Source organism: Dicentrarchus labrax, unplaced genomic scaffold (genome assembly GCF_905237075.1).
Source record: "Dicentrarchus labrax unplaced genomic scaffold, dlabrax2021, whole genome shotgun sequence".
NCBI classification, from domain to species: domain Eukaryota; kingdom Metazoa; phylum Chordata; class Actinopteri; family Moronidae; genus Dicentrarchus; species Dicentrarchus labrax.
In genome coordinates this window covers 2065449-2092993 of record NW_026136710.1, presented here as the reverse complement: position 1 = coordinate 2092993, position 27545 = coordinate 2065449, and the positions used below count along the sequence as shown (strand labels likewise).

The 27545-nt window shown below is 40.8% G+C and overlaps 2 protein-coding genes across 2 annotated transcripts; both read right to left on the bottom strand.

The window, feature by feature from the left end:
• Positions 1-596: 596 nt before the first annotated feature.
• Positions 597-18002, bottom strand: aebp1a (AE binding protein 1a). The gene is made up of 21 exons (XM_051413120.1): positions 17417-18002; positions 11810-12055; positions 11550-11609; positions 9607-9681; positions 9241-9309; positions 8546-8605; positions 8386-8445; positions 6868-6945; positions 6083-6192; positions 5864-6003; positions 5650-5734; positions 5415-5559; positions 4896-4975; positions 4660-4783; positions 4279-4475; positions 3962-4135; positions 3739-3864; positions 3394-3640; positions 2340-2479; positions 1863-1962; positions 597-1588 (listed from the first exon to the last, which is right to left on the bottom strand). Exons 1-21 carry the CDS (start codon positions 17661-17663, stop codon positions 1023-1025), a joined length of 3129 nt encoding a protein of 1042 aa, XP_051269080.1. The 5' UTR covers positions 17664-18002; the 3' UTR covers positions 597-1022.
• Positions 18003-21576: 3574 nt separating this feature from the next.
• pnx (posterior neuron-specific homeobox) lies at positions 21577-22747 on the bottom strand. The gene is made up of 2 exons (XM_051412623.1): positions 22584-22747; positions 21577-22471 (listed from the first exon to the last, which is right to left on the bottom strand). Exons 1-2 carry the CDS (start codon positions 22699-22701, stop codon positions 21996-21998), a joined length of 594 nt encoding a protein of 197 aa, XP_051268583.1. The 5' UTR covers positions 22702-22747; the 3' UTR covers positions 21577-21995.
• Positions 22748-27545: the final 4798 nt, after the last annotated feature.

Sequence of the window (27545 nt, the reverse complement as noted above, 5' to 3'; positions counted from 1 at the left end):
GCTGTTTCTACAGTACCAACACTGGCTCTAGATGGGGGACTTTCTCCTGCACACTTCACAGCCCGTTCTCATTCTCACTTCACCAAATTCACACAACAGTGTTCAGTTAGCTGCAGTCTGCAACTTCATCGCAACATGCCACTAAATCCTAAACACTGGTCCTGTAATTGTCAGTCCCTCCAGGATTTTGCAGGATTTTTGGGGGGGATTGTTGTGGCCCAAACTGCCTGATTTAACGGCAGTTTTTCTAAAAAATTGTGACTTGTGTGAATTTTTAGGCTTTTTTTTTTTTTTTTTTTCAATGAAATTGGCTGAAAATTAAACTTAAAAATAGTTCTGATTATTTTTTCATTTTTGGATAATAAATAAAAAATTGAAGTGAACTTGGTTTGAGTGAAACATTTGCACTACACGTGTCTGCATCTTCACAACTACAAACAAGGAAGTGAATTTGGAGACATAAGCCTCGACATCTTGCGTAGGAAACAACGATTGGGTTGCGGAAAGGTTGTGCAGAGTTCACCTGGATTGGTTGAATTTGTTAATTGTTGCAACTTCTTGGAGGATTAAAACAAATAATACGCAGACTGAAGAAATTTAGAAAATTACTTCACTTTAATCAAATGCATTCAGCAGTACATTGAATCAGTTTAACTGAGGCCAGCAATCACATTGGAAAGCCATTAAAGAAACGTAGAGATATGCATACATTTCTAATGGATCAGTACATAATCATATCCTGTTTGTATTGTGGCGTACTTTATATTGTTTTACTGAACATAGAGCTAATTAAACCTGTGCTGTATAGTCTCTGCTCAGCAGAAGCTTTCTATTCCAGATCAATTCTCTATGAAGAATTTTCCAAAACACATATTTATCTTACGATCGTTCCCTTAAGATGACTTTGTGAGAGCTAAACAGTTAACAACCTATGTATTGTGCATTTGTAAAGCTGTGCTGTTGCAGCAAACTGAAGTGGTTAGTAAGGTCTTTGTATAACATAGATGTGGGGAACGTAGTAATCAATCAATGGTGTATTCAAAAGGATAGTCCTGTGTGGCCACGGGGTCAAAGATGACGCTATCGAACGGGTTCTCAGTCGACCAGTTGTCCACAGGAAACCAGGAGTCGTACCAGGAGGTGGTGGTCTCTGTTACGGGTATCGTCGTGGGTGCTCTTGTCGTCGTCGTTGTTGTTGTGGTGGTGGTTGTTGTGGTAGTAGAAGTGGTACGAAGACCGGCCCGTAACCTCTGCTGCCGTAGCCGGCGCAGACGCAAGATCCTGAGCCGCCTGAGCCGCTCTGCGTTCTGAGAGCTGGCGTGACTCTCCGTGGTGCTGGTTACCACCACTGCACTGGCGGCGGTCGTTTTCACCACTTTGGGGACAAGTCGAATGGGCCTCTTGCCGCTGAGAGCCATGATCTGCTTGATTCGGTCCCAGTTGGATTTGGCCAAGGTGAAGCTGCATGGAGTGGCTCCAGCGTCGTAGCCCACCATGCACAGTCTGGTCTGAGGGGTGTAGCCGTCGGCTTTGGCGGTCACCCTGTACTCTCCGGGATTCAACAGCCGCCAGTAATCACCACCGACAGCTGAAATGAGCGACAGGAAAAAAACGCTGAACTGTACTTTATTCCAACATTTTTTCATAAATATCTGTACTTTCTACTCAAGACAGGCTTGTTACTTAAGTTTTAATGCATTTGAGTGGAATTTATCATTTATCATTACTAGCATTGTTGCACGCCTTCCCAACATCAAGACTGGTGCAGTTGAAGTTTCAGCTTTGCACCGAAACGGTATATATAATGTATGTATAACCTCAGATAACGACAGAGCTGGTAAAAGTATCTTTGTCGTACGTACCGGTTTTGACATCGTGCCGTATTCCCTCCACAGATATGGTGGCGTTAGGCAGCACATTCCCCTCCACGTCTCTCACTACACCCTTTATCCCTCGATGTACCTGAACAGGAAACAGCATGCCACTTAGAGTACAGAGTACAGCATCTTTCATATTATTCTGACGGCAGTTTTTGTTTTTGTAGAAAAATGAAACAACCCTGACTTCTACCAGAGGGTCAAAGAGTCATAAATGTTCAAATCTTACACATGGTGGCTGTCAGTGATGCTCTGTCTAAAAGCCTTCAAACTAGAGTTGTAAACAAGCCTTTACAACTCTAGAAAGTTCTCACTGTGGCAATCTTTCGACACAACAATCGTGAAGTAAAAATAAACCCTTTGCATAACAATGTAATCTACCAGGAATGTGTGTTTGTGCAACCAATGCGCCTCGCTGGATGATGTCAGTTAATTCCACTATACTGTCAGTCCTGTTCTTACTTGCTCAATGAAGGACAGCAGAGCCTCGCGGTTGTTCTCCCACTCCAGAGCCAGTTCACTTTCATGAGGAAACTTGTCACAGCCCAAGAAGATTGACAGCTCAAAGCAGTTGGTGTGCAGGTAGCTGAAGTCATTCATACCTGTAGAAGAGGATGACAGGTTCAGTTCACACCCCATGTATAGTTTTTATTTTAGTATCCACTCCTGTCAACACCCTCATACAATGGAGTCAATGCTTCAATATGTTACATTTGAAACTCTTACCAGCAACACGTATTTCCAAAAAATGGATAGCACTGTCAGCATGTTTCATTAGGCACTACTTTATTTTGAGAGTAACTAGAACTCTGTTTCTGCTGTTGAGTTTTTCATTTCAAGTCTTGCAGCACCACAAATGTAATTCCTTTGACTTCCATTGAATTTAATTGGCTACAGAAGTCTCGGCAGCGTAGATCTGAAAACCTTAATAAATCCAAAGCTACCTGCGTAGTTACACACAAATTGGAGTTGATGGTTGAAGGTTTGATTGCCAACCAGGCGAATCGGGTAACTGCCCTAAAAGCCCCCAGAAACACTGTCACAACGTCAGTTGCACCACTAACTTACACTTACTATTTCTTTAGCCACGTTTCTACCACAGGAACCTTTGGAGGAACTGGTCCCTTTCCTTCCAAACAAAGGGACCAGGGTTTAAATCAAGTGCTGGGGACATTATTTTACCCTCCTAAAAGTCCCTGCATGAGTACAGGAACTTTGGGACTTGCAGCACTGAACATTTCTGATTGATTGAGTACTCACAGCTTTTTAAATCTGCAGCCACAAAACATTTTTTTTGTTCATTGTGCTTCGACACATCAACATGGGGTTACAGAAGAACGACAGATGGACCAGACGTAATTGTTGTCATGTGCAAAAATGATGTGTAGTAGACTAATTTGCCTCGTCTTTAGACCGCGGTAGAATTGCACAGGTGGAAGGAACCTTATAGTTCCTGGGACTAAAAGTTGTGGGTACTTTTGGGTGGAAAAGCAGCTTCTGTGCCAGCAACACTTACTGCCCACCACTGGCTTCCAGCTGGCTCTGTTGGCGATTCCCTGTGCGGCTGTGACATCATCACCATGGCAGGAGCCTCGGTAGGTCTCCGTCATGGTCAGATGGCTGTGAGCGAATGACATCGCCAACCATCGGAACATGGCGTCGTCGGGCGTCTCCCTCAGAGCTCCCTCGTTCTGCCGCTGAATGCGAGCCCATGTCTCCTCGTTCATGTCAGCATTATTCCTCCAACGCCGGCTGTCGGTTAACTTTAACAACATGAAGGGATTAAAGGGTTATTATATGTGTGTAAACTTGAAGTTTTCTGTACGTTTATTGGGTTTTTGTCTTTGTAAAATAGCCTTACAGAAACTGGTGGACGCTGCATGTCAAAAGGGTATGCCACCAGTTTTTCTCCTCCTTGCAAATTGGCTCCCAGCACAAATGGGTTGCGCTCCATCCAGGAAATGATGGCTTTGGTCTCAGTTGCGAGCTACGAGAGCAAAACACAGAGAAACATTTGAATGTCAGTACATTGTGTAGGAATTAAAAGTGGTAAATGTGCCCTTGGAGGTGTACAACAAACTCACTGAGCCATTGAGGGAGTTTTCTGGGAGGGGGATGTGATGGTTGGGCACGACCCGAGGGACCCAGCCTCTGTCCTCGGCTCCCCACAAGATGCTGTTGAGATCTGGGAAATTCTGGAAGATGTCGTAACCTTCTTCAGTCCAGTGGCCCAGTGCCCAGTTCCCCATCTCTGAGCCCTAAACGACAAGGACTATGTTAGTTCTCTAAGAACCGGCCCTCAAACTGCCTTATAAGGCTACCAGTTATTCTGACCCAGAGGCTCATTTCTACACCAATGTTTTGCTGCAGGAGTTATGGTGTAATTTATCTTCCATCGTACCATCTCATACGCCAGCTCGTAAGCGTCGGGGTTGAGTGAAGGCACCAGGTGTATTCTCACTCCGTCCACCAGGCGGTGCACTCTGGGGTTTTCGTCATTGTACTCCTTGCACAGAAACTGCATCAGCAGGAGGAGAAGCTCCCGACCCAGCGCCTCGTTACCATGGAGACCAGCTGTGTACCGAAACTCGGGTTCACCTGAGTGACGGCGGGACAAAGGGAAAAAATAAGTGTTCCATCTCTAAGTAAAATATTCATCTTATTATATATCATAATCTACGTATTTTTTATTTTTATATTCTCAGTGTTTGTTGATTATTTAGGTTGTTGGGCCTGTTATGTTCTGGTTGTGTGTTTATTGTCAACTGTCTGTCTCTTGTACCTGTCTCATGCTCTCCGGGGTTGTCAGAGATCTCCATGGCGTACATCTTCAGGCCCTGAGAGCTTTTACCGATGTTGTAGATCCTGGTGATGTTGGGACACTCTTCGTTTATCACCTTCATCATCTGGAAGTCAGAGACCAGGAGAAACTCATCTGTGATAGTTGCAGTTAATAATATTAAAGTTAATAATATTCCACAGCGCTTTATTTTGTATTAATCCGAGTTAAAAACAGACCTGTCTCATCTCCTTGTAGTTGTGGTGTCTGAAGTCCAGGTCATCTGACGGGTTGACCTCATTCTCACTGCGGTAGCTGTCTGAAAGAATTAAAGCACTGATGATCGTAGTTACAGGACACAGCGCTCAGCAGCTATTTAGTGTTATGTAAGACACTCTTTAACAGTGAGGTTATGAAGTTCATGTTGTGAAATAGACTCATATTTCACCATAGTTCGGTGAAACCATTCTTACTTCAAGTTTGGCAAAATAATGTTTTTTCTCCCAGTGGAAGCTGACATACAACTCAAAGGAATGAGAAAGCTCGGTGAGTCATGAGGGCATGAAACCCTTCAGAAACCTTTAAAGGGAAAGTTAACCCTAAAATACATATCTTTCCTCTTACCTGTAGTGCTATTTCTTACACCAAAACAATCTAGATAGATAAATAAGGCTTCAGGTAAAGAGATTTTGGTGTGAACTGTGAAGTTTCCATGTTGGAGATGTGACATTCAGAAGGATGTTCTCTGTGGTACTGACTGGGAAGCTGACAGGCCAAGATCTCAGCTCTCAGACACAAGCTGCCGTTCCAGCTCTGAGGCAGGATGCGGATGTAGCGCGCCACCACAGGCGTGGAAAACTGGCTCATCACTGGTGTGTCCCGATCCACGTTCCCATAGAACAACTGCAGAGAGAGAGAATCTCAGAGCTGTAATCATGCAGTGTCTTCCTGTTAAACACTGGTTGTTATTGGTATTGTTTAAGTCCCACTCACCCATTCAGCGTAGCCGTCATGCAGTGTAGTCCAGTCTCGACTGTCGTTACTGAAGGCCACGAAGTAGGAGGACACGAAATCCTCACTAGGAAGAAAATGAGATGAATCAGTCAGAAGCATAAAATCCTGGTCCTGAGATAACTTTTATTCTGACTTGGTGCTATACAAATAAAAGTAATTAAATCACAGCAACATGCAGTTAAGCGGGACTCACTGCTGCTCTGAGTTCCTTCCCTGAGTGATGACCCCTGTGAACTCCACCTCTCGGCGGGCATCGACCTCAAACCAGTGGTTCCTCTCTTCTGCCTCTGCACACCATCCACCGCCGTACAGGTCGTCCTCATTATCGGAGCCCTGCAGGCGACCACAGCTTTAATTCTTCTCCACAGACAATCCCCACTTCCCCAACAATCCCAACAGTGTCCGTCTGTACCTGCATGTTGAGTCGTCCCCTCTGAGCCGCGAAGCCATGGTGAGACTGAGAGGAAGCCAGCAGCTGGTCGTCTTCCACCCGGTGAGACTCCAAACCCAGAGGAGGACACTCTGAGAGCAAACACAGACACAAAAAGCATCTGCTTGACAAATGTTCCACACAGACGTTTAATTCAAAACACTCATCGGCTTCATTCTGCAGCCGCTAACGAGTCTCTCAAAAGCCTGTTTCCTTTTTAATAAAGACAGACAGCAGTTCCCAAGCTTTTTCCTCAAGAGAGCCATTTTCTATCATTTAGTTAACTGACTCAGTGACATATTTTATGGATATTTCAATATTTATATTTAAAACTGTACAATGAACTCAAACAGTGAACTGCATTCAAAACCCTGTTGAAGTAAAAGCAAAATGTACTCAAAGTATGAAAGTAAAAGTACTCATAGTGCAGTCAGTGTTTCACTTTTATATCTGATGTTTTAACATGTTTTTAACAGGTTGAGCTCATTTGAACTACTTTATATACTGTTGGTAGTATAAGATCATCATATGTTGATATGTATGATCATCTAAACAGCCTGTTTCAGCTTTGTGACGATGCATTTTCCAGCCAATCCAAGAGGTTGAAATACACATGAAAGGCTCTATCTGCAGGTGATTAAACACTAATGAAAACATACCTATTAATATTATATTTCTGCTAATAGAGCCTCTGAAATGTTACACACTGGTCCTTTAATCTGTCTTCAACATCAGAATTTAAGAAGTGAGACTTTAGATTCTCTTACTTTTTGGTTCCACCGGCACTGACATCTGCTTCAGTCTCTCCTCTTCCTCCTCCTCCCACTGCTTCCTCAGCCGCTCAGCTTCAGAGCGTAATGAGAAAACAATATGTGTGTCAAAGCATGTTTTCACATGGACCTTGCTCTCCGGCCAGCCGCCACCACACAAAATATTACCACATGTGCTAGTACAGTGCACCCTCGTTTCCACTCGCACATTCCTCATGTGTTTCCAATCCAGAATATGGGTCAGTTTGTGTTTCAGTTCATATCTTCACGGTTTGTTCGTGCAGAAAACGGTTTGGATTTTGGAGATTTTTGCAGCTTTTTATTTGTTTTTACTTGAAAGAACCAAAATCTTACGCAAGACTTTAACAGAGTTATCAGATTGATGTTTTCCCTCCCTGCCTGCTGATATCATCATAACATCAGCCAGCTGCTCCCTGAGCTTTACGTAACAATCCACAGCACTACACTAAACTGAGCAGCTGTAAGGAAGCCTTCATCCTCCTCCTCTAGCCATATCTTTCTGATTATTGCCATTAATAACAAACCACTGAAAGATTAATGATAAAGGAGAAGACTTCCTGTCTGCGGCTCTCAGCTCCAAGCTCATTGGGTCCTACTGAAAATGTAAATCTTTAAAGACCCCCTCCAGTGAGGACTATGGGTTTCTTCTTGTTCCCGCAGTGTGATGTTTGAAAGAGTGTGCAGAGTTTGACACTAGAAGGATGTTTTCACATTAATGTACTGAAAGTTTCTCTGAGCTCATTAAAAATCAGATTTTAATAGTTTGGATCCTGGTCCAGTATGCAACTTATACAGTGTGATCCAGCAGTGCACACACACTGAGGATGGACTTTACAGTGAAGGAGGAGACATCTTGTGTCCAGCAGGAAAACTTTAGAAACGAATTAAATTTGCATATTTATAGATTCTGTTATTTTTAATGAGGCACTTTTTAAGAATTTTAAAGCTAAATAATACTTTTTGTGACAGACACACATTATTGTATCAAGCAGACTCTTTGTATATATGTCTTAATATATATCTGGAGGGGATCTTTAAATATATAGTTTCCGATTCGGCCCGGTGGATTCTTGTAAATCCACATTAGGACCACTGGGAGGAGCCAGAGGAAGCTGATATTTTCACAGATTATCTGTGTCGTGTTCTTCTGTCAGGATATAGTGAAAGTTTCAGTTAATAAAAAGACAAAAAGTTATTTTATAAAAACTACCTACTGCAGCTTTAATTAATCTTTGAAAACACCCAAATTCATATTTACTCTTTTCTTTCCAATGTAACTGGTCTGTGGTGATTAAATGAAACTCTTGAGCTAGCACAGTAGTATTACAGTACATTACTTGGAATGTGACCAAAATGGTGCTTTTGTCTGGGACTCTTTCGACTGTTTCATTCAGTGTTTTGGTCTTTTTGTGGGATTTGTTCAACTAGAAGAAAGATACAGAACATCATTTATCATTTCAACCCCCACGATTCCCAGAAAAGTCAAATAAAGACCTTTTTCTGCCTTTTCTTTGCGAGCTCTCTCCTCCTCTTCTTCTTGTTTCTTAGCGGCCACTGTGAATGAACCAGAGACAGACAACATTTAATTGTCACGATGGAAACCGGCAGCACATACAGCTGATTTTGTAAAAAGTTAAGGAAGTGAGAGACGTACAGTCAGCGTAATCATATTCTTCATACCAGGGCACGACAAATGGGACGGTGGTGGTTTCCTCTGAAACAGAAACAGTTAAATTATTACAGCTTTAACATTTGAACAGTGACTCTTTGTTAACCAGTAGTGAGCAAATACAACACAATAAAGAAAAAATTATACAAGCAGATAAAAGATATTCTAATAGTAAATCATATTTTAACCAACTTAGGAAGGTTGGTTAACACTTTGATATCTTACATTATGTTAGAAATGTACAGTATGGATCCCCAGAATTTAGAATTTAGTTGGTCAATTAGTATAATTGGCATTCATTAGCATAATCACCAATATGGACAATATTTCACCATCTTTTTGGCCAATTTGGACAATGTTGGAGTGGTTCTGGGGGTTATTGAGGATGCAGAATCCATTTCTGACATCAAGTAGCCATATTCCAACTCCCAGTGGGCCAAGTTTGATGAGTTTTTAGTTGATTTTTAGATAATGTATATGCTGAATAAATTGGATGTGTGTCTGTTCAGTCTTCTTATTATATTAAGATATTTCTTCAGTTCTGCTTGACTGTTGCGCAGTGTTGTGTCATTGTGTGTAGTTACTGCTGCGGGCCGAATAACGACAGAAGAAACAGCTTTTCACACATGGTTTTTCATCTCAATGCAAACCCAACCGTATACTGTGTGACAGACGGGTACCTGGTATATACATGATGACCTCAGTAGTTGTGCCTTCTTTCTTATCCGGGTATCCACCGGGAACCTCATCTGTGAGGAACACAGCACCTCTGTTGTTAGTCCACAGCAGCAATTTTAACCAGTTGTCATTAGAGAGGAAATAAATCTGCAGGGACAAACTCTTCTTCTGACTCGGCTTTTATTTGCTTGCTGAAAATATTAGATAATAAATCTGTTTCCTGGAGATCAGCAGTATCCTCCATGTGCTTCTCCACATAAAATCTCTCATTTTCACAGCCCTCGTAACCCGCTGGAACCTCTACGCGTTGTCATAAAAGGCTTCATAAAACGTTTGGCTCTGAATGAATAGATGTTGATGAAACCTACGTCTGGCATCCCAGTAGTCAGCGTCGGGCTCACTGGCAGTTTTTGTTGGAGGTGTCGGCCTCTTGGAGACGTCAACTGCACGAAGGAGACGAGGAGGCAGAATTAGTTTTACGGCTTCATTTTAGAAGTAGGAGAAGTACTCAGTTCTTTTACTTCAACCCACTACAAGGAGTCTCAGTTTAATCCTGATGCCTCTATATGACAGACAAACAAGACCTTCAGAGAGAAGATTGGAGATTATATATACAGCAACTCACACAAAATTATAACAAATCAAATATAAACAAAAGGAGTCCAGACACCGCGAGTAAGGCACTGGGATGCAGAGAAAGTGAGGGCGTGAGCCATTTAGATCTAGAGCTATGGGTTAGGTCAGGCTGGCGGGCCAGTCAACAATGGTCAAGAGTTGTTCGAGCCCCTGTATTTAGCGTGTGCTAGGGTTATTGTCTTGTGGAAGGTGAACCTCGGCCCAGTCGAGGTCCGAGCACTGAAGAGGTTTCTTCCAGGATATCTCTGTCGGCCCATTCATCTTCCTTCAATGCAACAGTCATCCGTCCCGCAGAAAAATCCCCATACCGATGCCCACCACCATGTCACGTGGGATTGTTGGGCAGGTGAGAGCAGTGCCGGTTTCACACATACCGCTAGAATACCCAAAAGTTCAATCTGGTCTCATAGACCAGAGAATCTTAAGCGGGAGTCCTTCATGTGTTTTGGCAAACTCTATGCGGGCTTCAATGCACGAGGAGAGGCTTCGTCGGCACGCCAAAAGCCCACGTGCAGGGCCAGGAGTGACTGGGAACCCCCATCACGCATCGGAGCAGCCACAGTGATCTTGGGTTCTCTACCTCACAAGGCCGTTCAGTTTGCGGCCAGGTCAGGAAGAGTCGGTGTCCCAAACTTCTCCATTTAAGGATTAGGAGGCCACTGTGCTCAGGAACCTGAGTGCCGGAAATTCCGACCGCCAGATGTGCCCCACATCGTCGAGCTCCTGGGCAGTCTGACCATGATTCTCATTGCGACAGCCGGAGCATATGACAGGTGTGGCCTCAATCAAGTCCAATCAGTTTAATTAAACACAGCTAGACTAAGAAGGAGCAGGACCATCTCAAGGAGGATCAGAGAATGGCAGCATGTGAATTAAATATGAGTGTCAACAAGGGTCTGAATACTAGACCATGTGATATTTCAGTTTTCTTTTTAATAAATTTGCAAAAAATTTACATTTCGTTTTTTCGCAAGATGGGGTGCGAGTGTACATTAATGAGAAATAAAATGAACTTTTGATTTACAAATGGCGCAAAGAGTGAAAATTTAAAGGGGTCGAATACGTATATATATATATAGTTATATCCTTAATTCCTGCCACTGGTACGGATTCAGTCAGAAACTATGGAGTCATTGGAGTGCCATAAAAAAGAATAAATCTGTAAAAGAATTTAAAATATAAAGATTAAGAAATAAAACAATAAAGAGTAAATACAAAAGTGAAAATAAAGAGAAATAAATAAAAGAAGAATAAATAAATAGGTTAATAAATAAAGATGAATAAAATAAATGATAAATGAAAAATGTGGAAAAGAAATAAAAAATATACAATAATAAGCATTTTTTAAGCTATTTTTTAGATTTGTTAATTTATTTCTGTATATATATATATATTTTTAAATAAAAATATTTTTGTATATAAATAACTACTTTTTTATTAATATTTGTCATTTATTGATTTTTTAAATTATAATATTATGTCTGTTGCCTCTGAAAGGTAGCAAAGAAAAAGTATAAAGTCACAGAAAATTTAAATAATATTGTACTTGAGTAAATGTACTTTCCATCACTGCAACACCAGTGAATATATTAGCAATTCTTTTCTAGCATTTATGACTACAACTTTATTATCGAGTGAACACTAAAACCAGTTCAGGCAGCGGTGGAAGTCTCACCCAGGTCTGGCTCAACAGGCTCTACCCCTCGAGGCCCCTTTGGGGTCACAGGTCGAAACACTGTAAGAATCCAGTTAAAAGGAATCTGGTCAGACCAAATGTGAACAGAGGAAGTTTGTGTAATATTCAGAATTCATTTCAAAACAATCATTAGATCTGCGACTATCCTTTCCTGGAGAAACATTTTATTCATCTACAAGTCAAACTTTGTAAGTACCTTGTAAATGTTAAAGAATATAGTGACTAGAATGTGTACATACGTGTGTCCCAGCCCAGTTCAATCAGCAGTTTCTCCTCTTCCTCCTCCACAGAAGGACGCCTCCTGTCTGGCGGCGCTGTGGTTGTTGTCTTCGGTTTCTTGGTGGCTTTGGGCGCCTTTGGCTTCTTTGTGGGTTTTGGTGCTTTGGGTTTTTTGGTGGGTTTTGGAGGTTTTGGCTTTTTGGTGGGCTTTGGGGCTTTCTGCTTCTTGGCTTTGGCTTCCTTCTCTGCTGCTTTCTTTGCCCTGGCTTCAGAGAGGAAAACACTCAGTTAGCTGTGTACAACAACGAGAGAGAGTACGGCCCGTGAAGCAGCTGTTGAGCAGTTTATTGTCGGGTTATGAGAACTTTTATTGCCAAATGTCTGTCTTCAGTTTTTTCTTTGTTATTTACAGCAAACATCCTATAAAACAAGTTCAAACTGAAACAGACAGAACATGCAAACGCAGCAGGACTCGGCTCTGAGAGAGAGTTTGTTTTGGTCTGAGCCCAAACACACTCAGAGTGGAGACCAGTGCCAAAGACTAATAATGTTCCTTTAGTGCACAGGACGGGATAGTTACATAAGAGTGGTGGTCGACCGATTCTGATCCCCAGAGAGCAGGACGGCCAAAATATAATGAAGACATCAAAACAAAGGAAAGTAATGCATATTTCCATTATTCCATTCACATTATTATCTAATATACCACATTTTTACTTTTATCAGGTAGCTTCATTTTAAGTGAGAATGACTTAAGTTCCAATTTGTGCTGTGAAAACAAAATACAAAAAAAATAAAGTTATTAATCAGGAATGTTTCTGTAACCTATAAAACTAAATTAGTGCCACCTACAATTACAAGTAAAAGCGGCTTAATCAAGATTTCTTTTTAACCTAAAATTGAGTTAAATGAACGTATCTGGTTTTACAGTGTAAAATTATACATCACACATTAAAACAATGTATATTTAATGTTAGTCAATAAAGGTTTGAGATTAGATTTGCTGTCATACAGAGAACGATGGTGATGGAGGAGATTTAGGCAAACGTTTACAGCAGGATGACTGAGAGTTATAGTGATTATCTAATAATGGCAGATAATCGGCCCACTGATTAATCGGTCTATCTATATAAGAGTATACAAAGTGTGACCTGATGGTAGAGCAAGGGGAAAGGTGATGGTAGTAAATCAGTTGTTGATCCTGGCAGCGTAACTGTACGGTGAAATCCTTATAATGAGCTGTTTCTATCTACAGAGAGCGGATCCTCTTCAAACTGGGCCTTTAAATCTAATGTTCTCTCATTAAAATAATGTTTTTATTCAACTTTAACCAGATAAGTCAACTGAAAGGAGAATTCTCATTTACAGTTTGGACCTGGCCAAGAGGCAAGTTCAACATTTCGTCTGTTTTCTTTCTGAGAGTGAGAGACGAAGAGTGATGCCAATCTTCATGTCTATGCCTCGGAGGGAAATTCTGGTATTTTTCAATCTGGGCCTTGTTTAATATGACAAAGACCTTCTGCCGGTTCCAATATCAACTTGTGGCTCCCACTCTTGACCCTAATTATAAATAATGCAGAATCTGTTGTTAACTTTAAGAAGTTGTTTAAAACTCACCTGTTTCATAAGCTCTTCTGTCCTCTGTGAAGGTTTGGTTTTCATCCTGTTATTTCCTGTTTTAACTTTCTAATGTTTGTACTGTACAACACCTTGTAACTCTGGCTTGAAAAGGTTCTTTATAAGGTTGTTTTTATTCATTATTATTTATTCTGCCACTGACAGACTCAGGTTGTTATTGACAGTGTCTGACAGCCTTATGGAAAGGATCCCTACAGAGATAGACCTTTTGTTAAAATGTTTTGTTCTCTGCACCGAACCTGTTAACTTAACTTCAAGAAGCAGCAGTGTCACCACACCGGGGGTTGTTCACCAAGAAATAGTTCCAGCATGTAAAACTCCCCACATAAACCCCAAATAGTTGTTTTCACATTTTTGTTCATCCACTTGTTAAACAAACCCGATACAACATGTTAATTAGTGTATGAACCGTTTCCCACTCCTTCCTGTTCCAGCTCTGTACACACTGACATCCAGCTTCTCTTCTCACTCTCTGAGAGACTCTCTGCTCCCCCACATGGCCCAGTGATGGCCCACACAGCCCACTTACACTCAGATACAGCAATGAATTATGGTCCACACGTGGGCCAGGTCTGTATGACCGTAGCTGGCCCTATTGTGGCCCTACGTTGGACCAGTTTCAGCACTGGTTCCAGATGTCAGCTTTGACTAAACAAAGCCACTTTATTAATACACACACTTGCCTTATTTGGCCCAGTTGAATCACAGCAGTATTATGAACTAATAGAATTGATTTTAAGATTTTACTGATCACTTTTATATTTATTTTTCCACAGGCTACACAGCCTGAAATCCTCCTGGTTGCTCTAAAGTCGATATAGAGATTAATAGACTTCTTTTAAAATCTTAAAACCCATTGTTGTAGACTTGCCTTAATGCAATGTCTTATTTTTACTTGTCTGTCAAGAGGTGCTATATAAATAAAGTTATTATTATTATTTCTTTCACATTACGCCATTTGCAGTACTGTCAGACAATCTCTCCTCCTCTCCTCCTCTCTGTCAGCACAGCCTGTGTAGTAATGTGTAGACAAAGTTTAATGAGTACATTTAGCCAGTAAACACTCGACCTGAACAGTGAACACTTGTGTCCATCATAAGGCCAGAACAGGAGCAGCTGTATTCGTACAGTCATACACTTACAGGCAGCTGCAGGGAAAACAGAAACTAGTCCAGGAAAAGCAAAAGAGAAAAATCCAGAAAGACGACAAACAAATGAACCACCGGTAAACCAACGAGGAACAGAGAGAGACAAACAACTGAAAGAGGGAAACCACACAGAGAACTGATTAACCAATGAAACACAGGTGAACCTCATCGGGAGCGGAGGATAAGACAATACAAGATAAAACATCATTCTTTTTCTTTTTCATAAACATTTTTAATCATTTGGAGTTTTTTGTGAGCAGAATATGTTCCGAGTGAGACATCTTCTCAGTGCTCTCTGGTAGACAAACTGTAACACTAATTTAAACTAATTTAAAGACCTCAATATTTTATTACATATGCCGATACTGAAAGCTGCTATAAGCTAATATTAGAAAAATAAACTATATAAACTGAAAAAATAAACCTAATTGAAAATCAGGCCTAATTAAGAACTTCTGTAAACTAAATAACCAATTTAACAAACTCATACAAAGATTTTAAGATAGTGTTGTAAGTTCTTATGTAGTGTTTTTTACAGCATGTGCACTGTAAACATCATGCAAATCCAGCCTGTAGTTTCTTTTTACATATTAAAGTATATAACGTTAACAGACAACAGATGGATGTATGGAGGCAGAACCTGCAGCTTTGACCTTTAATCAGCTCAGTGCTGCTTTACACCCCCTCGAGTGTCTGATGACAAACTGCTTAAAGACGTAAAAGTATAAAATAAGTAGTTTCATGTTGAACTACCTGGAATATTACAGAGAGGGGATCTTCAAAGGGCTGCAGGGAGCTTTTAAGGTGTTTCTAATCCACTGTCGTTATGCAACCATCATCAGGCCCCAACGCAGACACAGAGGGCAGCTTGTTTTCGTCTGCTAGACATGTTTCCTGATATTCCACTGGTCCTTAAACACAACAGTCCCTCACAGCCAATCCATTACTCACCCTCAGTACACCGGAGACACTTTTCATTACTGTCAGTCACCTTTTCTGTGACTGTACACAGAAATAACATTAAACACTTCATAAACTCTTGTTCCAGAGTTTGGAGCAACACAATTATGGTTTTGTGACAAATGAAGCTGGATTATCAAACAAATCTGCTCAGTTTTTATATATTAACAAGATACCTCCAGGGGCTGGCTCTCTGCCCCACTGAGTCTGATCCAAAACCCCTAACATTGGAGCTTTCCTCAGAAACCTTATCTCAGAATTATGAGATAATAACTTATATAATAATATATATAAAACATTTTTAAGTGATTGCAATACGTTTCCATATTCTCGGCTTCCATATACAAACTAACTGAAACACAGAAATCTTGGACAGCTGGTAACATTTCATTAGTACTGGTTGGTTTTTGTGGCTCTGGGCATATAGTCTGTGCAATGCATTTAATGGGAACTTTAGCTGGGTTTGGAGGGTAAAGGCTCAACAACACATTTTCCGTCCATACATAGAGTAAATTCTATCAAAGTAAACAGAAGATAACAGCATTCACTCCCCTCTTAAAATCGTAAGAATATGACTGAAACAGGGCCGATAAAGATGTTGCATGCTCAGCAAAACCTTCCTCTGAATAAACAAAGCTTGAAGAAATGAAAAAAAAGTTTTGGTTCTCAGGTTTGGTTAATTATGGCCTTTTGTGCAACCTAAATCAGCCACACATGAAAAGCTCTGGCTGCTTTGGTTTGTGGTTTTGCTTCATGTAGCGGAAAGTTAACATTCAGAACATCATTGTATCAATGCTACTGACAGCGGGCCCTCTCGTAAATCCTGAACCTCACTTACGGAAAATTGTAGTGGAAATATTTCTGCTGTTGCTCATACTTTCTATTTTTCACAGATGTGTTTTTCTAGTAGACATAATTGAGGCACAGACGCCACTCTCACAGTAAAAAGCTCATTCTCTGATCATTGCGCTTGACAAAACAAGCTGTTAAAACTTTTACAGTCGTGTGTACGTAACTGTACTTCTGGCAGGGAAAGCAGGTCATGTAAGCAGAGGTTCGGTCAGGCTTCCAAGAAACTGTCAGACCACCAACTGAAAGTTTCTGCGCCGTCATCTCTGAATCACTGAGATATTTTCACCAAAACAAAAACCCCAAACCCCCACGGCTATTCTGGTTCTGAACTGCAACTCATTTGGTGAACATGCAAAGCTTTTTGTGACTATAGGGGGGTAAGAAATCTCTGGAAGAGTTCAGAGAGAAAGCTGGAGACAGAGAGCTAGATAACAGAGCTCCAACCGAAATGTTTTCCTTCTTCAGAGATTGATTGCAGCCTTTCCTGTCTGTGTATCCTCAGTGTCTTGGCTGCAAGCTGTGACTGGAAGCTCCGAGCAGAGCAGAGGCCAGGAGAGGTCAAGACAAATTGTATTCAAACTTACATGTTAAAAGTCATATGTATGATATTTAGATTGTGAGCGTGTGAGTCGCTTCGTGTGCAACTGTAAGCTTTGAGGAAAGCAGCGAAAGGTTTTTCTTGTTTAACTTTCCACCAAACCAGAGTTGGTGATCGTTGGAAAGACTAACAGAGACGGTTTACGTGAGTTTTATTCTGTTTCTGTCCACTTTGAATGAAGTTATGATGATATGCGAGGTAAAAGTACAGTTTTTGTTTCTGGAGTCTGGTGGAGAGTGATAGTGATATTACTGTTTCTAGTTAAACTAAAGGTCTCTGTAGGGATCCTTTCCATGAGACAGAGATGCTGGTGCGCCAGTGCAACCTCTAGTAGCAGTGAATCTATATAATCTTCAAACTCAATCACAGATCTGAACCGTACTTTGTGTCTGTTACCATGGCTAAGCGTGTTTGTAGAAGCTCCTTCTTACCTGCCTCAATTTCCTCAGGTGTTTTCTTCTTCTTTGGTTTTGTCTGTTCTTCCACCGCTTCAGCAGGCTCGTCCGACATCTCAACATCCCCTTCCTCCCCCCGTCTCCTGTGCCCCACCAGTCCCCGGGCTTCTCCCACCTGAGCCGGGCCTCTGGAGAGTTTGTCCTCCCTCATATCTTCTCGAGCCCAGACCAGAGCACAGCAAAGGGTCAAACCCACCCAGACGACCAGCACCTCAGGCCTCATTTCTCCAATGGAAAACACAACGCTGACGAAGATGAGACGAACTCCAAGAACTCCCCTGAACTCGACTTAGCTGTAAAAATAACTAATGACCAACATCTGACCTGCAGATGCACAGATTCAGCTGTCTTGAGTCACCAGACTTTGAGGTCCTTAAGAAGTCTCAGAAGACTTTAAAGGGTCTGGAGAGAACAAAAGGATGAGCTTGTGGAGGTCTGGAGAGCTTCCTCCTCTCTGATGGCGAGTCAGCATGGAGAGAGGGAGAAACAGTTGTGGGCTGGAGGTTTTAAAGCAGCCTCCTGGTCGTGCTGCAGCGGAGGAAATGCATCTGTCTGGAGTGGATTTTCTCCAGCAGCAACAGCCACAGCAGAGCAACACACCTCCCTGCCTCCTCCTCCTTCTCCTCCTCCTCCTCCTCCTCCCCTCTCCCACATACTCCTCAGTCACATCTCTCCCTCATGGCCCTTCACCCCCTTTTCCCCTCACCCATCTCTGAGCTGAGGGGAGGAGCATCTGCCACATGTGACATTCCTACAAGGAAAGAAAGAAAGAAAGAAAGAAAGAAAGACAGAAAGAAAGAAAGAAAGAAAGACTAAAAGAGTGCAGTTGATGTGGATGAGAACTCAGTGAGGACGAGTGAGGACATTACATGAAAAAAGACATAACTTGAAACAAGCCGAGGCTCCAAGTTTTTAAGTGAATATGAGGTTGAAAGCAATGGGGCCCAATAAAAGGGTTAATTGTGCAAAGTTTTAGTAGTTTAAAGTATACTGTGTGAGTTTTAAAAGAAGAAATAGCCCAATCTTCTTCTTATAAATGAAAAGCTGAACTCCAAAGCGATTTCTCAATTCAAAACATTCAGTGGTTTTGGTTTAGCTGCTGCAGGGTTACTTGGTCTGGTATGTTTAAAGCTGCATTAATGGATTTTTTGGGGCACAGCGGAAGAAGCCGTAAACACAACATTATCCGTATTTCCATCTTTCTTTCTTTCAGTTTCTATCAGAGTTTCACGGCCAGCATAGTTTCTCTGAAAGTGAGCTGTATTCAGTTGGTTGCAATCTGCAACGTCACCACTAGATGCCACTGAATCCTACACACTGGTTGTTTTATCAGTCCCTCCGGGATTCGCTGGCTTTTTTTGGGACCTTTTCTAAAACATTGCAATGGGTGTTTTTAATGTTTATGGGCAGTTTTTGTGCAATTAAAGTTCCAGTGAGAACAAATCATCAAACATGTCAGGTAATTGTGACGGCTCCGACTGGTCTGAGGGTCATTCTGGACTCTGGAGGACTTCCTCTGCAAGATAACATGTCCTGATTATCAGTGTTGATCCGCTTTACTAGAGCAGACTCTCCAAAATCTTCAGTCTGGATTTAGGCAAACTCCATTCAGATTTGCAGCCTTTAAAACATGCATGACAAGTTTAAACAATCTCATGTTAAAAAGACCTAGATGAGGATGTTACATAACACGTTTTAGGTTAGTGTTCGGTCACCGATGGGTCACACAGCATTACTCAGTCAGAAAAACTGTTACCAGATGTGAGGTTAGAAGCATTTATTCCTGGGTGAACAAACTGAGTCACGTTTTAAGTCAACAGAGGGACATTCTGTTCTGCTTGGTCATCTCGCTGTCAGCGGATGATCGACATTAATTAGACAGTAAGACAATCAAAAACAAAAAAGTGCTGTTACTCTGCACGCCATGCAGAATACAACAGGAGGTTAATGTGATAAAGGACTGCGTACAACCTGAGAATCTCTTCAGGACTATGACCTGTTGGCCGTGAACAGCCAAATCTAAACACAAAGTACAGCTGAGGCTGATGAATATGTAATTAGTATTGGACAGATTAAAAAAATTATACTTTTGGCCTGTTAGCATTGCCATTGTGAGCATGTTAGCATGCTGATACAGAACATACAGAATCACTGAACCACTAACATGGCAGGGTGAATTGGACCAAAAAAGTTGCCCTAAACACAACATAACCCTAATTATTTTGCCTTTCTTATTGTAGGACGTTTTCAGTGCTGTTTTCTTAGCATTAAGAAGCGATGTGTTTACTTGGAGCAGCAGTTATGTGGGTGTTTAGGAGGTCAGCAGCATTCCTGCATGCAGGGTTTTATAAATCAAAGCATCAAAGTTCATTTTAGGGAGTTACCTGTATGTCACAACTTTTTATTGTATACTCCTTGGAAAAAATACCAAACGTCCGGTGAGCTCAGTGGAGAGTACGACCACGCTCACCAGAGGTGGCAGTACTCGTGGACACAAACAGAAGCGTCCATTCCAGGCACTGACCCTAGAGTCAGTAACAACTTCGGTTCAAAGTCAGAAAGTGATCATCAAACCACCGATGACTGAATGTCCGTGAAGCAGACTGACAACAGCTGCGTCATCTGGGATTAAAACCTCTGAGACGCTGAGCTGTTAGTTTTATGATCTTAATTCCTTCAGAAAGCTTCAGAATGTCATCGACCGTATCGGCCCCGAACATTTAATCTGTTTCCATTACATGTTGGCTCATTTATCTGCTCACGCTCATAATTCTGGCCTTTCCTTTCTCAGACCTGTGTGTGTGTGTGTGTGTGTGTAACAATAGACTCCTCTCCTATTTTGTCCAGTGTTTTCTTTTGCCTCCATCTGTTTCCAATACCTCACTGATGGAGGTGGTTTCAGATCTGTTTCGCTCTAACCAGCCTGCCAGGAAAAAACACTCAGAGCAACAGCTGATGATAACGTGATTTTTCTCAAATAATGAATTGTGGATATTTGAAGATTTATTTATTTACAGAGGAAAGAAATCTCAGAATTTGTAGCCCCGGGAAAAATAGTCAATGCTAAATCAAACCCCCCCCCCCCCACCCCATCTTTGTTTTTCCCATAACAGTTTAGAGGAGTAGAACTTTTTATTGATTTATTCAAACTAAATACCTCACAGATTTATCTCATTCACTATAATGGACGGACAGTTTGGAGATTTCAGAACCCCCCTGCCATCTGAGGATAAGAGTATGTGCTAAATTACATACAGATGTGCTCAACAGTGTGTGTGTGTGTGTGTGTGTGTGTGTGTGTGTGTGTGTGTGTGTGTGTGTGTGTGTGTAAGGACACTTTGAGTTTTTCTTTTATGTGAGTCTTTAAATACTTCAGGTACAGAATGAGTTCAACTTGGCCAAGAAAGTGTTGGATGAAGTTTTTGTCCATTCCAGACCATCTGTTTATGTCACACACACGCACACACACACACACACACACACACACACCACACACACACTCACACACACACACACACACACACAGACACACACACACACACACACACACACACACACACACAAATCTCAATCTGAGACCAGCTAAACTGATCTGAAGCATTTAAAGAGGGTTTAAGGGTTGTTTTACTTCACAGTGCAATGCTTTCAACTGAAATCTGATCTGATTACTTATTAGATTTTAGGTGAAAACAAGCAACATGTGCTTTAGAAACGTTAATATAGACACATGTGGTCTCCTGTTTCTTTATGTAATACTTCTCTATTGTTTAGTCATGCTGACAGTGCAGCTCTGGCAATGACAGTCGGTCCACTTTGGTCCAGACTGAAAGAACTATTGGTTGCATTGTCATTAAATTTGAGTCACACATTCACGGTACAGAGTATGAATCCTGATGACTTTTGTGATCCTCAAACTTTTCCTCTAGCGCCACCAGCAGGTCAAACTTGTCCTGTGAAATATCTGAACTACATGGAAACGTTGACTTTAATTCAATTTACTTATGGCCCCTCTTTTGTACAGACAGTTGTGGTTCCCAGAGGATGACGCAGCCAGAGCTTGCTGCTTGGTAACGAGCCATTTAATTTATCATTTGAGAAAGAAGAGTTATGGTATTGAGGTTATTATTAATGTTTGTTTATTAACTGGCCGCTTGTCATTTTTGAAAAGAAGCAAGGTGTCCCTGCGTTCATTATCAGTATTATAGCAAAGGTCATCATTTTACATCATACTGTCACTGCCATTGGCACAATGTTATCTCACAGTGGGAATATATATAATATGTCTTTACATTATAACTCTTTTGCTGCTCTGTGAGGCTCAGAGAGACTTTCTGTTCAGGTCCAGGCTTAAGTCAATATATTTTAGGAAAGAAGGAACAAACAAGAACTTCAATAGAAATTGTTTATGAAAATAAGTTATAATTACAATTAAAATATCTGTAAACTCAGTCCTGTTGGCACTTTAACAGCTCTCTCCTTAATGATCCTAATAGTGCCATAGATTCTGCAGAACCGTGTCCTGGAGGAGCTGCTGGGTCCATTATGTGCTCACTCATCATGTATAATAATGATGAAACGGCCCCAGCGGCAGTGGCGCAAACAGCTGCAGCGGAGCGCGCTGCGGGCAGTACAGGCTGTAGGTCAGGGGTGAGCAGACCGCAGGATGGTGCGCGGAGAACCCGAGCTCCTCCTCCGCCTCCTTCCCCTGCAGCCGCTCCTTCTTCCACTTGGTGCGTCTGTTCTGGAACCAGATCTTGACCTGGGTCTCGGAGAGGCGCAGGGCCGAGGAGATGCTGTGCCGCTCCAGCACCGACAGGTAGTGGCACCTCTGGAAGCTGCGCTCCAGGATGTGCAGCTGCTCCAGGGTGAACGCGGTGCGGATGCGTCGGCTCTTTGCCTTCGACCTCTGCAGCTTCCCGGCACACCGAGCCTCCTCCTCCTCCTCCTCCTCCTCCTCCTCCTCCGGGCTGCAGCTCCCATCTGCCGGAGGATGCTGCCGCTCTCTGGGTTCATTTGTGGCTGCAGCAGCTCCTGAAACAGAAAACCACGAATACATGAATAAAAGAATAAAGCAGCTATATAAAGTTATCTCTCTCCAGGTTCGGATTCTTTCCTTTAGGCACTCACTAAGTTTGATCCTCACCTGTTGTTGCGTCCTCAGCACAGATTATTCTCCTTGTAAATTTAGCGGGATCCAGAATATCCTCCACAGAGAAGGGGGTCCTGTGGATGAGCGGCAGTTTGGCTGCGAGCGGCTGCATTTCAGCGGTGTGTGGACGGTCAGGGCGCAGGTAGCAGTGTCGGTGTCTGTGCTCCTCCTGCGGGGCTTTATATACACAGCCTGTGCACACGCCGCCAGAGCGCTTACACATTTACATTTCATTCAGAAAGTGAGGCAAAAGGAGCGATGCGTCCTGCAGGAACAATCGCAGCCTGTGTGCGGACGCGCAGACACGCTCCGGCCCCGTGGGACCCCCGAGTGGGCACTTCAAAATGGTAATGTCTCCTCTCAGCTGGGGGGGGCACTGAGTTGGTTATTTATTGCTGGGCATCTGGTTAAAATGTGCCCCCTTTCTTTGCCTCCGTGTTCCTCATTGTGGTCTGGCTTGTCATTATTTGCAAATGCTGGATTTTACGCCGGTAGGACACGTGAACGCCGGTTGTGATGCTAATTTATGGACTCATCAAAGGGAAAGTTTGCGCTTTTCTCCCTTATTGTGCGCAGGTTTCCTTAGTGCCACTTGTCCCTTTGAGTGCGACATCCCCACAAAGCACTTCGGTTTAATTAGAAGCCCACAAACAACAACTTTATGAGAGCTGCTGGACATCTGACCACTGCAGCCTGCATGCTCCTGCAGGTTAGTGTGGAGGAAACTACTGTAAGTCACATAATGAGAAACTTTATCAAAATGATTTAGTATCTCACAATAGTTATATAATAGGCCTATCTAAAAAAATAATAACTAATTATCCCCAAATAATGACTCAGAAGCCTATCTCAAAATAATTCAATATTATGTCGAAATTAAGACATAATATAAAAGTAATGAAAAAAACTCAAAAAAACATTTAGCATATTGGAATAAAGACATAATATCTTAAAGTAATGACTTAGTTGTTAAAATAATGAAAAACTTTCTTAAAATAATAAATTAGTATATTGAAATATTATATCTAATATCTCAAAATAATGTGAAAACTTCTTAAAATGATCACAGTATTTAAAATGAATAAGTATTATTATTTTAATGTTATTAAAATATTTGAATGTTTTTCATGAAATACTTACAAGATCTTTTTTCTTCTCTAACATTGGTAGAAATTAGCTTCCATAGACTTTGACCACTTTATATGCAGTTTGCTAGTTAAGTCCAGTGGTTCCCAACATAGGGATCCGGCCCCTCCAAAGAGTCACTAGATAAATCTGAGAGGCCATTAGATGATTAATGGATACATACATTTATATTTACATTTTAACCTTTTATATCTTTTAGTCTCAAAGTGTTTTTTAAATTAAGACACAATTTCTCTGTGAGGAGTCACAACTCAAGAATATGGATTATATGATGTAAAGTAAGTACAAAAAGTATAAAAAGTATAATAACAAGTACCCCAAATTGTACTTAAGTTTCCATCGCTGCCTCTTTACATGTGTTTATGTTTCATCTGTTTTTATCTGCCTTCATTAACTTCACAATTCAGGTAACAGTCCCATCTTTAAATCCACATTAACAGTTATAGTTTCCTAATACCCAGAGTGACCGTTCCTCACAGCGTAAAGGAGGGTCCATGAGGGCTCGGAGTCGAGTTGGGGGGGGTAAATGATCCTGTGGAGGTAACTCAGGAAGGTGGCAGCTGCCTGTGTGCTCCCAGCTACAGACACCTACAGAGCAACTGGTATTGAGAGCACCAGAGAGGCCGGCCCACCAGGACAATTAGCAGATGTCACCAGTAGGCTTGACCCTCTCTGACCCTGGGCTTTGTTCTGCAGGACAACGGGGGAATGGAATGGGGGTAAAAGGATGAGGTGATGAAGAAATGATGAAGACAGAAAATGTAAGCTGGTGTGAACAATAAGATTAAAGAAAAATACTACTGAGGAAGAGAAAATGTCTTTAAATGAGTCTAAACTGAACCTGACTGATGCACACAGAGCATGACTCTCCTTACTTTTCTGTAAGTTTACGGGTTTTTCCTGTTCATTTTACAAATTTTTTCTGTATTAAATTCATGTAAATAATAAAATGAAATAATAATAATATAGATGTTGTATACTGTATATAATCAAATGATCAAAAATAGCCTGTGAATTTACGTCTAATGTAAAATAATGTGAAAAATCTGCAATAATCATAAAATAACATCTTATTTAATAGATTAAACTGTTAAATTCAAGTGTTATTCTGTTAATACATTTCTAAAATTGTGTACAATTTGTGACAAAAAAGTAAAAAAAGTATTTGTTCTGTCATTATTCGTGGATTTGTTTGTTAACTGACAGATATTTTGTATAATTATGGAATTATTGAATTGAATGTTTTTTTTATCAGTATATAAGCATTGGTAAACTGTCAAAATACAGTTTTTATTAGTGAAAACAGCAATAATTAGTTTATTTACAATTTTCATCATGACTTATTGCTTTACATATTTTATACATATATACTGTAGGATAGTTGTGCACACAGAAATACCCAGTTTACATGGCTTTACAGCAACCAGTGGTGACAGAAGAACTTCCAACTTCTAACCCTTTTACTATTACTGATGCATTATCATTTTAATGTTGTAGTAGGTTGACATATAGACCATAATTTTAACTTCTTTTGGGTCTAATAACAGACAAAACAGTGACAAAAATAAAGAAAAAGAAAATCATTTATTGATCCTCAGAGGGGAAATTCCGGGGTTGCAGCAGTAAAAAGACAGAAATAAGTGCACATAAATGTAAATGAATGATAATATGTATCTAAGATGTATTTTAATCTTTTATTTTATTTCATTCCAGCACACACTGCTATGCATTATGTTTTTTTCCTCTTTTGGTGTGTTAATATTATTATTATTATTATTATTATTATTTAAACAATGATACTTACCAATATATAATATAGAGCATAATATAACGAAACAGTATAACATAGTCTGAGATATAGAATATAATACAAGGTAAAATGTATAACACAGTATAGTAGTAATATATAGTGTTGCACAGTGCTATAGAGGCAGAATATTCCATTAATCCCATCAAATGAAGGGAGATCTGAAAGCCAGTTAGAACCATTTACCAAGTTACATGAGACATTGATCACAGTGATAATTGATTAAAAACATCCTTAAATTGAGACAATGTCAAAATCTGCAGACTACAAATGAAGATAAGTTAAAATAGTGAAATAGGAGAGGCAGACTGCACAAGTTCAAGACTCACATCCAAACTGGAAAAATCTCCACAAACTTTAAAAGAAAACACAAAAATGTATTTATTTATTTTACTATCAACAAAATATGAATAAAAAACATGAATTCAGAAACATTCCTTCATAACCTCCTCCCACCGTCACAGATGTGTCTCCACTGCAGCAGGAAAGAGGAGGAGAAAACACCGCTGTTATCTTCCTCACAATGACTTAAAGGCATTTATTGCAGCACCCAGGGGTGCTCTCAGCATTCCCCTGCTCTTTTGTGAGACGTCTGCCGGCACACTTGTCTTTGTGCTCGACGTTTCTTTACTGGTGCTGGAACGGCCCCCACAAACTTTTAAATACTGTTTGACTTTCAGAACGTACGTGGGGTGGTCTCAGCTCCTCACAAAGCTTCTTATACGACTCCTCGCTCTGTAAACAGCGAATGGAAATGTTACAGAGTAAAGAAGACATTTGCACGTCCAAACAACCTGATCAGCTGCGGGACGTAAGACTGCTGGAGTGTAGCTACAGGGGACACTCGTAACGCTCAATAAAGGAAAACATTTACACTGCAATATACAGTTTGCTATATTATAGATTTCAATGTGTCAACTACTAAAATAACGTATTTAAAGGCTCTATATGTAACTTAAAGAAAACGCTTGTTATTAGTGACTCCGGTGGCCGTTAAGTGAACTGCAGTCAGCATCCTGTTGCGTCAGTTGGTGTGAAATAAATAAACTACAATAATATTTATTTATTTATTAAAATCAGAATACTAATAAAGTTTCTATCATGGCTAATGTTAGCTGTGGAAGCCAACTAACATATCCACTCAGAGAGTATTTCACTAGCGTTTACAATTAAAAATGTTTTTTTATTTTTTACTTCCTTAAAGATGTTGATATAGAACATTTTGAGTTAAATGAACTCATCTGGTTTTACAGTGTTGTGAATTGTTTTCCTCCTGTTGCTATAATTCAGAGTCTGAGATGGATTCTCCTTTCTGTTTGGACTCTTCTTCGTCTTCAGGTTTCAGCCATGAACCACATGGCTGCTGCCGCTCTTTCTGGCTGCTTCTGAAGCTGCGGAAATCCCGACCGCACATCAATCATCCGGTGAGGAAACGACGAGTGGACAAATCCACAGCGCCCGACGTCCACAAAGCAAACCATTACACATAAACATTATGATGTAATCCAACCAAAACACAGGCCTCATCTCCAGCTCATCTTAATTCAACTGGGGGGGAAAGAGGAAAATCCACAGTAAATATACCAAAATAAAAGCATTTTCCACAAATGTGTCTCGTTGTAAATTAGAATATATGTTCTTAACACTGCTGCACACATTATACTTTAACTTATAATAAATCCTGTTTGTTTTTAAGATTGGGGCGGTCAAAATTGTCTCTCTATGAGGGTAAAACACAAAGAAATGTTGATAGTTTCAGAACATTTATTAAGTTAAATATATTTAAAATAAGCACTCTTTTAATTTGTATTAATATAGTATAGTACAGTACAGTGTATATGTTCATAAAAAACATTTTACATCACATTACAAGTAGCCTAACCCCTTTATATACATACACACATATATATATATATATATATATATATATATATATATATGTATGTTTTTTGCCCATATTTGTGACTCAGATATGTTTGTTTAGAGGGTCACTTTATGTTTTT

Excerpts from the sequence above, each read along its gene's own strand:
- pnx (XM_051412623.1), bottom strand. The coding sequence starts at position 22,701 with ATGCAGCCGCTCGCAGCCAAACTGCCGCTCATCCACAGGACCCCCTTC. Across the intron at positions 22,472-22,583 it reads TGCTGAGGACGCAACAACAG|GAGCTGCTGCAGCCACAAAT; the intron begins GTGAGGATCAAA and ends TTTCTGTTTCAG.
- aebp1a (XM_051413120.1), bottom strand. The coding sequence starts at position 17,663 with ATGAGGCCTGAGGTGCTGGTCGTCTGGGTGGGTTTGACCCTTTGCTGT. Across the intron at positions 11,610-11,809 it reads TGAACTGGGCTGGGACACAC|TGTTTCGACCTGTGACCCCA; the intron begins GTATGTACACAT and ends GGATTCTTACAG. Across the intron at positions 4,784-4,895 it reads ACTACAAGGAGATGAGACAG|ATGATGAAGGTGATAAACGA; the intron begins GTCTGTTTTTAA and ends TCTGACTTCCAG.